General features: G+C 44.2%; 1 protein-coding gene across 1 annotated transcript in view; it reads left to right on the top strand.

Annotated features, from left to right (window-relative positions):
• The window catches only part of gpc4 (glypican 4), a 46201-nt gene extending 33844 nt beyond the window's left edge, over positions 1-12357 (top strand). Inside the window, exons 3-9 of the mRNA XM_079505661.1 lie at positions 3323-3720; positions 5233-5398; positions 6529-6659; positions 6771-6917; positions 8279-8403; positions 8646-8827; positions 9097-12357. Coding sequence (XP_079361787.1) covers positions 3323-3720; positions 5233-5398; positions 6529-6659; positions 6771-6917; positions 8279-8403; positions 8646-8827; positions 9097-9320 — 1373 coding nt within the window. The 3' untranslated portion in view covers positions 9321-12357. The remainder of the gene's footprint in view (positions 1-3322; positions 3721-5232; positions 5399-6528; positions 6660-6770; positions 6918-8278; positions 8404-8645; positions 8828-9096) is intronic.
• The last annotated feature ends 353 nt before the right edge of the window (positions 12358-12710 follow it).

The raw sequence follows: 12710 nt of genomic DNA, 5'->3' as shown, positions 1-12710 counted from the left end.
ACACAAATAAACTGAGGAAGTGGAGTGTGTGGTTATACGCAGACTGTGTTCATACGCCCGGAGGTAGGAGTCATGGCCAATTAAGTGCAGGACAGAAATAGTTGTTGCTGTGCCTTTCTTTCCGTGGTGTGTTTGTCCTAGACTCAAGTCTGTCTGTCCAGTTCCACTGACCCTGCTCAGAAGAGCCAGTCTGGGAGCTAAGCACTGGGATTAAAGCCCCTTGACCCTTCAGACACACACACACACACACACACACACACACACACACACACACACACACACACACACACACACACACACAGGACACATCCATCCCCACCACTGCAGGCTCACACACAGCAGGAGGGGTGGAATCCCATAAGAGAAAGAGAGAAGCGACGGTGACTAATTGGCACAAATAGGATGCAATTACTGCCTGGGCCGGTCCTGGGAGGAGTGCACTTTATAGAGACCTTGGGGGGGGGGGGGGAGACAGAGTAAATTCAGTCCTCCTTGAAGAAGCGAGGAGGGGAGCAGGAGGTGATGTGAGGGAGGGATGGATGGATATGGCTGGATTGATTGATGGATGGAGGGGTGGGTGGGTCCAATGGAGGGAGAGATGGATGGATTGAGAGGGGAATAGTTGGATAGAGGGATGGATGTGTCTCATGCCACCAAAGGAGGCACAATGAGAGAAGTTGTGCTTGATAGGGAATGTTGCTACGTTACATTTAGCTCTTTCTCTCTGTGTCTTTCTGTCATGCAACCTTTCACCCACATTCTGTCAGCTCAGTGTGTTTTAATGGAAACCTCCTGAGGGGGAGCTGTTGGCAGACGCACGCATGTCATAAACTGTTTTTAATGACAATGCAAGATGCCTGTGTAATGCATGCACACGCATGCGCACGCACACACGCACACACGCGCACGCGCGCGCACACACGCACGCACGCACGCGCACACACACACACACACACACACGCACACTACTAACCACACACGCATGCACACACACACACCACTACTAACCACACATGTGTGCACGTGCACAGACACACACATAATGTGCATATTTTAACGCAGTATAATCTTTTTTTGGAGAACAAATGGTGGGTTGGTGCTGAATCGTTGTATCGCATATGGAACATGGAGACGGTGTAACAGGCAGAACATAAAGTGTTAATAACGTAATGTTAATGTAACAGACAGGAAATGGAAAGCGTTACAATGTACCTTTCACTGACTTTAAACTTGTGCCTCATCTGGTAGGAGGAGAGGAGGCTGTCTTTTGTTTTAATCTCTGTCAATGGAGCCTGGAATTGTGTGTGTGGTGGTTTCCGGTATCCTTGGCGACACAGTGGGAATTTGGGAGTTAAAAAAGCCCTCAACTTTGCCCCCCCCCACACACACACACACACACCCCCCACCTCATTTGTGTGTCACTCTGAAGTGGAAGTGACAGCAGCACTACGTGTGTGTGTGTGTGTGTGTGTGTGTGTGTGTCTGTGTGTGTGTGTGTGTGTGTGTGTCCGACCTAGTGGTTGATTCTGGAGTTTATAGTGACTCCCTCCCAGATAAAGGGAACTTTACATTTTAAAGCCATACAGAGGACATCCAGAGCAACTGCACTGGAACACAAGGTGTGTGTGTACAGGGAAGAAAAGGGTTGATAAAATTTGGAGAGAGGGAATTGAAAGGAGTGTGTGTGTGTGTGCCTGCCTGTGTGTGTGTGTTTTCACATGCACAGAATATGGACGTGTAGGATTTTGTTTTCTTTTTCTCCTTTTTCTGGGGAGAGACTGCAGTGGAATTCTCATTTTGTTCAGATTAAGAGTGTGAGTATGTGTGTGTGGAATGGATGGGCTGGGGGTTCATGGGAGAGGGAGCTGGATTATTTGTGGGTGGAGGTGGTGTGTGTGTGTGTGTGTGTGTGTGTGTGTGTGTGTGTGTGTGGGGGGGGGGGGGGGGGGACATTCCTAAGGATGAAGTAGGTCATTGTTCCCTGTGTCGGCCTGAAGAGAGCTTTCTGAAGCAACTGATGAAGTGAATGCAGTGAAGGGAGAGAGATGTGTGTGCGTGTGTGTGTGTGTTTGTTGCGGGGGGGTTACAGGTCCCTATATGGAGAGACTGGACGAGGGGGGGGGGGGGGGCATTATTCAGTAATCCTATTGAAAATGCTTCCCTCTGAAGGACAGTCCCAAGAGAAGCCCGGAGAAAGGAAAGCGAATGGAATGTGACAACAGAAAAATGCCATTGACGGTGGTCAGTTTGAAGAGGCTTGATGCGTAGAGACGTTTTTCTTTTTTTCCTCTCTGTTGAATGGAGGAAGCGGCGCTCCCAGACTCCACACCACCGCCTCGCTCCACCTTTCACCCGCCGCCCCGCTTAACTTCTCCATCCCTCCCTCCAAAAACCTCGGACCTCTTCCCATAATGCATTCCTCTACGCATGTTGTTCTTCCAAGATTTTTTATGGCGTGCGGTGTTCTGCTGAAATACTCTTCAGAATGTTGTTAAAAAAGAAAAAAAATCTCTCTTGGGTCAAGTGGAATAAACATCTTGCTGCTTGTGTGTGTCGTGTTATCGTAAATGGATTTCTGCAGTTTTAGTACGGATGTGGACCACTGCTTTTCAATGTTGGGTCCAGAGACTTGCAGGGGTCCTTGAGGAGGATTCAGGGGGGTCCTCAGAAAAAGGAGGAACAGTTGAAACTATTTTATTTTTGGCTATTCAAAAATCTGATTCGTCACAACACGATTTTAGAAAAATCTTGACAAATGTCGACAAATCTTTTCAAATGAGGGCCGGTGGCCTAATACTATCATTTTGGGGGTCGGGTCCTTCACATGAAAATGTTTGAGAACCACTGATGTAGGCACAGACAACCTGTATTGTGTAGTGCTCACTCACTCACTCTTGTTCTGTCATGTAAAAGATTATCAGTGATAGTTGAATTACTATTGATGCCAATTTAGTCAACTTGTACAATAGAGAGTTTGACACTCATCTTGGCATTGTGTTTGTGTGTGTGCGTGTGTTTGCTAAAGCCTAGGGTTTTGTAATGTATACTCAAAGAGTTTTGAAAATGCTTTGCCCAAACAAGCAAAATGAAAACATGGAGTATTGGGGTAATGTTAGATAAAATCAGCCCTCTGTCTCTTTGGTTTTGAATGTGACCCAGATTCATGCTGAGAACAGAGCTAATTAAATTTCCTTGCTTAAAACTGTCCATCTTTGTAGAAGAACTCTGAAATGTTAACAATGAAAATTGTTTGCTGTGAATGTTTCGTATTTACCATCGACACATAACCTCATCTGCATTTCTTTTTTTTTTTCTTTACCAGAGTTTTTCCGCGAGCTGCTAGAAAACGCAGAGCGCTCCCTCAACACCATGTTCGTGCGTACGTACGGCATGATGTACGTGCAGAACGCCGAGCTCTTCAAGAACTTCTTCGCGTCGTTGAAGCGCTACTATTTGTTGGGTGGCGGGGCCGTCAACCTGGATGCCATGCTGTCGGACTTCTGGGCGGACCTGCTGGAGAGGATGTTCCGCCTTGTCAACGTGCAGTACGAGTTCACCGACGCCTACATGGAGTGCGTGAGCCGCCACACTGAGCAGCTGCAGCCCTTCGGCGACGTGCCTCGCAAGCTCCGCCTGCAGCTGACCCGCGCCTTCGTGGCCGCGCGCACCTTCACTCGTGGCCTTTTACTCATGCCAGAGGTGGTCCATAAAGTCTCCACGGTATGTGCTTTTCAATGCTCCGTGTGTCTCTCATAAATGTACAAACTGAAACACACACACAACCACTTTTTGTTCATAGAGGTGTACAACACACTTGCATGAGCAAGTTCTGGGCATCACAAACCCCAATATGATGACATCAAAACATGTTTTATATTCATTTCGTTGATGGTGAATATATTCATTTGGTGGTGGGTATATTCATTCATATGGTGGATATATTCATTTCATGATGGTGTTTCATGATGGTGCCATCTGGTCCAGGGCTCAATTGCAAGGTGACCATTTTGAATCCTAAACCGCTGCATGTGCCAATATCACCTATGTGGGGTGGAAACCTTGTATGTCCAAAACGGTTCCTCTTCAGGATGTGACACATTGTTAGCGTGTGGCTATTTTCACTTATTTTGCTTGACTCTTGTATGGCAGAGTATGGCATTAAATGACGAAAAACATATTTTGGAGAGAAGGGGCTCCATTTTGTCACCGCTAAACCCCTTATCCCTAAACTTCTTTGCCTTTTATTTACTTTTTTGAAAAACATTTTTGAATAGTTTTAGATTATAGATTAGAACTATCCAATCTACATTGACACGTTGTGAGCTTGTAGACTGGCCATTTTAACTATTCAAAAATGTTTAGCAAAATAGTAAATAGCAAAGAAGTTTAGGGATAAGCAGTGACGAAAATGGAGCCCAAAAGGTTTCTGCCTGACAGCTACTGTATGATATAGCCAACTGTTCCTCAGTGGTGACCTTGCCTAATTTACATAGACCAGTGCAGTACCTCAGCATAACATTTTTTACAAAGCTTTTCCTGGTAAGTTGATTAAAAAGAGCTGTGATGTGCACTTAAGCTCTTTGTTGGTGTGATCACTAAGTAGATACTTTGTGTGTATTGTAGCCTACTGCCTAGAGGTTTGTAATGGAATACTTGTATAGTATAGTGTCAATACGTTTTGCCTAAACAAGCAAAATTAAAGTATTGGGATATGGGTTGATAGAAATCTTCCCTCAGGCTCTATATTTTAGTGTTGCGCGATAGCTTTTACACAACAGCTGTCTTATCAGGAGAGTTGGTCTTCCTTCTGTCCCATCTTCTTTGGCTGTAAAACTAATGGTGAACTCATCCCTCTCCCAACACCCACCGTTGAAGCAAGGCAACTAAACCTTACACTGTGGTTGTACTTGGCAGCTCCTAGGTTGATGTGTATAAAGTGTACTGTATGAGTGTGAAAGGCCCCGGTCCAACAGGACGGAGATAATTGATATGTGTGGCACAGACAGAGATCAGACAACCGAGTCCATTTCCTTGTATTAAATGTGTAAAATATAGTTGGCCAATAAAATAGTGTGGTGGTTTTCAGTAGAATTAGAAAAACCAGGGCACGTCGACTGCATAATTGCCGATACCGATCACAAACGTAAAACAATGGCCGATTTTAGTTTTCAGTGACGACCAGCTGCTGTAGACTGGCTGATCGACTGACTGTTGCTTGCTCTGGTCCCTCAGGTCACGGCGTCACCCAACTGTGTGCGAGCAGCCATGAAGATGCTGTACTGCCCCTACTGTTCTGGCCAGGTGGCGCTCAAGCCCTGTCAGAACTACTGTCTCAATGTGATGCGAGGTTGCTTGGCCAACCAGGCCGACCTGGACACGGAATGGAACAACTTCCTGGGTGAGGACACTTCTTTTGTTCCCATGAGCCTGTGGTTCAGGACCCCTGTTTAATTAAAATGCTATGTCTTTGTGGGACCCCGGTCTACACTGAAAAAAACTTTAAATCTAAATCTAAAGTGTGCAAATGTATAAACTCTCACTGTTACAGTAACTCCTCAAGGACCCCTGGCACTTCGAAGACCAGTATCTTGAAAGCGCTCTGATGATCTGTGTGCTGTATTGTTTGCTTTCAGTCTTGTCATTGGGAGCAGGATGACTGTCGGAGAAGATAACTGTTATTTAATGCTGTGAACTGGGACTTACAGTACTTAAAGGGGAATTCCCCTTTAACCCATTTAGACCTGAGGACGATTCTACAAATGCCTTCTAAATCCTGACAGTTTTCAGAAAAACCCTATGTTTCTGTCAGTCGTTCTCAAACATGTTCATGTAAAGGACCCCCAAAAGGACCCTATGTGTAAATAGAGTTAAATAGAGATTTTTTTTTTAGTAGAAAAGGGCAGAAACAAACCTCAATGACGTCTGAGGAAGAGCCACTCTGCTCGAAACGTCACTATGTTGGTAATAAACCCTTTGATCGTTTGGAGAATGATCCTATTTTTTTTCAAGTAAAGTTGTCTGAAGCAGAAGCCGCACCATATTGGACACTAGATATTCCGCCATCTTTACTGTAGTTCAGACATCGTTGCACATACCTCTCTCCATCGGGAGAAACATAAAACATACAAACTGCAGCTTTAATTCTAACACAAATAAATTGAATATACTGTTCTCACAGTATGCTATTCCAAAAGTATTATCTAATCCTATACTACGGTATAATACGGTTTTGCTGTTTATTGTCCCACTCGATATGGGATTACATGACAATTATTTACATGACGAGGGCTACTATATATACTTTCATATAATACATTGTACAGTTACTACAGTATACAAGTACACACTGTTTGGCCTCTCTTTTATTCCTGGTACACTGCTGGTTTCTGCTGCCCCCTGGTGTTGTATCAACAGCATGAAGCAGCTTGCTGTGTCCACCTAAGTGGTAGTTTCATTTGTGTTGATTGAATCAATCTGGGTTTCATGATTTCACATTTTTTCATGACATTTGATTGTTGTGTTTTTCAGATGCCATGTTAAGTCTGGCTGAGAGGCTGGAGGGTCCGTTTAACTTTGAGTCTGTGGTCGACCCCATTGATGTCAAGATCTCTGAGGCCATCATGAACATGCAAGAGAACAGCATGCAGGTGTCCCAAAAGGTCTGTAGTGACATTTATAAAGAGTGTGGGTGTTCGTAGACTTCGTACGTAGATGCGTATGTTGTATGTGCCTGCATGCACGCTCACCATTCCCTTCCCTCTGTTCTCCAGGTGTTCCAGGGGTGTGGACAACCCAAACCCAGCAAGGCTTTCCGTGCAAGTCGCTCCGTCAAAGAACCAAGCTTCACAGGTCGTTTCCGCCCCTACAGCCCTGATGCCAGACCAACCACTGCTGCTGGTACCAGTTTAGATAGACTGGTAAGTCCACATCACACTTAAAACTCCTTTACTGCCAGCATTGATTCTGCCTTACCCCTTATCCCTAAACGTATTAGCCATATTTTACTATTTTTAAAACCTTTTTAAAACGGTTAAACTAGCTGATCTACTTCGACTGTTGTGAGCTTGTAGATTGGCTATTTGAACTATTTTAAAATGTTTTTCTAAATCGTAACAAATTGGGAAAGAAGGGGCAAGATAGGCCCCTTGGGTCCTATTTTCGCCAGTGCTATTTATTTATATTAACGCTTGAAACCTAGCATCCTTATTCGGGGCATGTCATAGTACCGTAAATTAATGTTCTACAAAAATAGAGCACCAAGTACAGACGCCTGGGGGACCCCGGTCAACCAAGTATAGGGTTTAAGTACAGACGCCTGGGGGACCCCGGTCAACCAAGTATAGGGTTTAAGTACAGACGCCTGGGGGACCCCGGTCAACCAAGTATAGGGTTTAAGTACAGACGCCTGGGGGACCCCGGTCAACCAAGTATAGGGTTTAAGTACAGACGCCTGGAGGACCCCGGTCAACCAAGTATAGGGTTTAAGTACAGACGCCTGGGGGACCCCGGTCAACCAAGTATAGGGTTTAAGTACAGACGCCTGGGGGACCCCGGTCAACCAAGTATAGGGTTTAAGTACAGACGCCTGGGGGACCCCGGTCAACCAAGTATAGGGTTTAAGTACAGACGCCTGGGGGACCCCGGTCAACCAAGTATAGGGTTTAAGTACAGACGCCTGGGGGACCCCGGTCAACCAAGTATAGGGTTTAAGTACAGACGCCTGGGGGACCCCGGTCAACCAAGTATAGGGTTTAAGTACAGACGCCTGGGGGACCCCGGTCAACCAAGTATAGGGTTTAAGTACAGACGCCTGGGGGACCCCGGTCAACCAAGTATAGGGTTTAAGTACAGACGCCTGGGGGACCCCGGTCAACCAAGTATAGGGTTTAAGTACAGACGCCTGGGGGACCCCGGTCAACCAAGTATAGGGTTTAAGTACAGACGCCTGGGGGACCCCGGTCAACCAAGTATAGGGTTTAAGTACAGACGCCTGGGGGACCCCGGTCAACCAAGTATAGGGTTTAAGTACAGACGCCTGGGGGACCCCGGTCAACCAAGTATAGGGTTTAAGTACAGACACCTGGGGGACCCCGGTCAACCAAGTATAGGGTTTAAGTACAGACGCCTGGGGGACCCCGGTCAACCAAGTATAGGGTTTAAGTACAGACGCCTGGGGGACCCCGGTCAACCAAGTATAGGGTTTATAAGTTTATAAGTTTATAAGTGCTGCTCATGGTTTCCCAGTTGACTTCCTCTTGGTTTGTCTTTGTTCTCCCAGACAGGGGATGTTAAGAAGAAGTTAAAACACGCAAAGAAGTTCTGGTCCACACTGCCAGACACTGTGTGTGCCGGGGAGAGGATCGCACCTGGAGATGAGTGCTGGAACGGTACAGCAAAGAGCCGGTATGCATGGATTAAAACATCTCTGTCGACCCCGACTGATTTCAGTCATTCTTAGAAGTTTAAAGAGTATTAGAATGTAGAACACATGTTCTATTGCTTAAATTGTAAGTTAATGTTCCAAAGCATCTCAGATATTTCATTAAAGCAAAGGTTAAAGCCTCGATCAATAATTTATTCTGGTTGGCTGAATGTAGAACAGCACAGCTTAAGCCCACATCCCGTTGTTCATCCTTTTGTCACAGGTACGAGTCTGTCGTCATTGGAAACGGACTGGCTAATCAGGTGTCGAATCCGGACGTGGATGTAGATATCACTAAGCCAGACATCGTGATTCGCAGTCAGATCGCCGCACTGAAGGAGATGAGCAGCTGGCTGAAAGCGGCGCACAGCGGCAACGACATCTCTGTGGATAACAGTGAGGATGGTGAGTTTCCCCTCCGTCTGTCTGTCTCTGCTTGTATTTTTGCTATTTTGCATGACACCATTGTGCGACAAGGTACTGTATGTGGTTAATCGATTTGTTGATAAAACATTTAAAGAAATGTTCTTTTTAAATTCTTCTCAATTATTCAATACATTGACAAAGTAATCGATAGAATATTCGCTAAGAAAATAAAGGCTATAGTTGCAAGTTGCAACCTTAGGTTTCATCATCACTGTGTCTGTCCTGAATTGAATTGAATTGTGTTTCAGATGAGGATGGCAGTACAGATGAAGGGAGTGGGAGCGGAAACTGTGATACTCCGCCCTGCGAGACGGACGACATTTACTTCTCCACGCCCCCCGTGGTGCTGGGACCTCGCGTCATCCCTGTCAAAGAAAACCGGCCGGCCGACGGAGGCCACCGCACGTCTCAGAGCAGTCTGCTGCTTGTGGTGCTGTGTGTGCTGGGCCTGCTCGCCCCACACCTCAGATAGAAAACACCACCACTTGGAAAGGAACTATGGAGCGAAGGGGAAAAACTGTCAGAGAGACTTTTAAGACAAAAGACTGCCTTCAGGACATCAGTCTGTCCATCGCTGGGGGGAGACTCTTATTAATATTACAATAACTTCACTTTAAAGATTTTTGTTGCTATGTTTTTTAAAGGACGTGTACAGAGATTTTACTTTTCTTCCAAAAAAAAAAAAGAATTCACCTTTTTACCCTCCTTGATGTTTTTCGGGGGATAGATGCTCAGTCCTCGCTGCCCCTCTGAGCTGTGATTCCTCCTACAACATTACAAACAGTGTTCCTTTTTTTATTTGACATCTTTATTTGACAATTTAATCCCACAACTGGTTTGTTGTTTGTTTGTTGTCATGATGGTGTTTGGTTGAGTGCTGAGTGCCTGTGCTGAGACGTATCTGCATTTCTGAAAATATGTTCATTTCTGTTATCTAGAGAGCAACCAAGACATAATGTAGCAAGTAGTCCTATGTGTGTGGGTTTGAGAGTGTGTTTGTGTATTGTTATTGCATGTGTGTGTATGTGTGTGACAGAGACTGTGCTTCCATTTGAGATGTAAGCCAGTAGAACGTTGTAATGCCGATGAAAGCTGATCCGGTATGATAGCAGTTTTTATTTTATGGACTGGCCTTTCACCTCTGTCAGAAATACTTATGAGAGAAATGACAACACAGGCATTTAGCTAGTTCAACTACAGACGGAATCATTGTGTGGTGGAGTTTCAGGGCATGCTGTGTGCTGAACATGCAGTTAGCATGTACACAATGTCGGTAGAGACGAGCAGCGTTCTACCTGAAAGTGTCTTGGTTTAGTTTTGTGTCGTGTGGTACAGTAGGTATCCCCAGTGTTTTGGAGCAGAGACAGACCCCCCCCCCCCACCCCCCCTAAAAGAAGGTTAGCTGACAAGGACAAGTCCCGAATGCCCTCTGGTACTGTAAACTCAGTCCATTATGGAGTTCTCTGACTCCGTAACAGTCCGACCCGTTTAAAAAAAGGACAGGATGTGACTTGTGTGTCTGGAATGTTGGAGATAAAACCAGATAAGAGGAACGAAAGACATGATGGCTTTGATCAAAGGAAATCAGATCAAAATGACCTTTTTTTTTTAATACAGGGTTTTATGTTGAAAGCTGTTGTAAGTTTTAGCTATTTTTACTATGAAGATATCTATTAGGTACTACAGTGAGTTTTACTGCTAGTTATTAGGAGCTGATGGAGGGGAGTTCATTTACTCTCTCCTAACCCCCAACACCACTACAATACAGATTAATTTACTCTCCTCTAACCCCCAACACCACTACACAATACAGATTCGTACCTTTAGATTAATGGACTGAATGGGTGTAAACACACACTTTGACCCACTTAATTCTTACTTTTTTTTTTAATTTCAAGGCAACATTGAATGTCTATCACAAGTGCTACCAAATTTGATACATGTGAGAGTATCGGAGTTTGTTGTATTTTTATAAACCTTGGTACTTATTAGCTTCGTAATGTCAGAAACAAACGAATGTAGATGTTAATGACTGCTCAAGGTATTCATTTATAATCGGTGATCTGCGCACATTTTCTAAAGTTTGTTTTGTTCAGCTCAACATTCAGTTGTAGTTTGATACTCTGGTAATTTCTCCTCTTGACATAGTATGTCATCTCCGTTTGCTTTTGTACAGTAAATTATGTAACGGCATGTTTTTCTTTTTTAATGCATTTGCAAACATGCTTCCAGAAATGACAAACATAATTATAAAAAAAAAAAACACACACACAGTATTCAGAATACATTGATATACATAATTTAGATGGAGAAGAATATTAATTTTTCAAATTAACTGACTTATTTGTACTGGTGTCAGATGTCTTGATTTAAATATGCATTTTGTAAAAGTATATATATGAATGGATTTAGGTTTGTGTGCAGGTCTAAAGTGATTGGCTAATGTTAAGACACATGGTGAATACTGGACATGGCAGTTTGCTCACAATCTTTGTGCCTCTCGTGTATCATGACTGTCAGGATGATTGTACGTTTAAGGGAGACATCCTTATGAAATGTAAACGTTCCCGCCGGTGATCAGTACAATCAAGAGGAAACGAATCAGTGAAGGACATCAATACATCAAGATGTTGGACTTGGAAGGACTAGATGTCCAAGGAGCAGAAGAGCTATGCAACCCCCAATGGAAAGATATCCAAGCTATGTTTCGACAACTGAATTAGGCCCGGTCTGTATTTCCACTGTTTTGGTTCCTCTATTCCCGTGTGTATCACCAACATTTCTACAAGGGCTCGTGCATGTGTTAGTGTCATGTGGGAGAGCATGATGAATCCCCAGCTCTCTACAACTGTGGTTCTCATTGTAGGATCCAGGAAACCTCAGGGGTTCTTTGACGCGGCTGCAAATGGACCCTTACAGGTCTATAACTCTGAGAGTATACAAATGGAACCAAATGGACCCTTATGGGTTGATTTGGTTTAATTTGAATGCTCTCAAGAGTTGTTGGGGTTCGAGAGTTTGAGGTCCACTGGTCTAACTCCCAAGCGGGTGAGGAGATGTTTGGGATGATGATGATGATGGTTGTGGTGATGAATGTCTGTGCTTGCGGGCCACAAGGTGGCAGCATTTCCCAGCTGGCTGGAAGCCTTCCAGCTGCAGGGAGTTTTTCCATCTGATCCAGAGAGACGACTAAAGTCTGGTGACTATTTAAGTTGAGCTAGAATCAGAAGAAGAACCTCCTCCATCTGCCTTTGGCCCACAAGTACGGTTCGGACTCTTATTCTGAGAGGAGAGCGAATGACTGAAAAGAATCAACAATATGTAAATATAAGGAGCAGCCGTTTTAGATGTCTCTAAAAGAGGCCATCAAAGTCCATCAGATTTTTACTTGTCAGAGTATCTCCTAAATGTTATGGAAAAAACAAGATGACATAGATGTTAAATTGTAAGAGAAAAGGTATATTAAACATTTCCTAGTCTTGTTCAAATAAAGACTGCCAATATTTAAATGGTTGTGGGTGTTTTTTGGGGAAGGGTTTGCAATATACTCTGTGCTTTTGGGATTATTAGCTGGTTTATAAAGTTTTACTTCTACATCTCAGAGGCAAATAGGCTATTGTACTTTTATTCCACCACAATTATTTCAAAACTTACTCAAGTGACTGATTACTTTGTAGATTTTGATTATTACAAAACATACATTAGCCTATAACCACCTCTTCAGCCTATAACCCCTATATACATTTCGGCCATTTGAAAATAGCCAATCTACAAGCTCACGTCGGCCGGAGGCGAACCCGGGACCTTGTATCGACAAGGCGCATACCGTACGTTACCAATCGACTAAAGAGTTAATCAAACT

This window comes from Electrona antarctica (genome assembly GCF_951216825.1).
Source record: "Electrona antarctica genome assembly, chromosome: 1".
NCBI lineage: Eukaryota > Metazoa > Chordata > Actinopteri > Myctophiformes > Myctophidae > Electrona > Electrona antarctica.
Note: the sequence above shows the minus strand (reverse complement) of the source record. Positions and strands in the feature narration are given on the sequence as shown.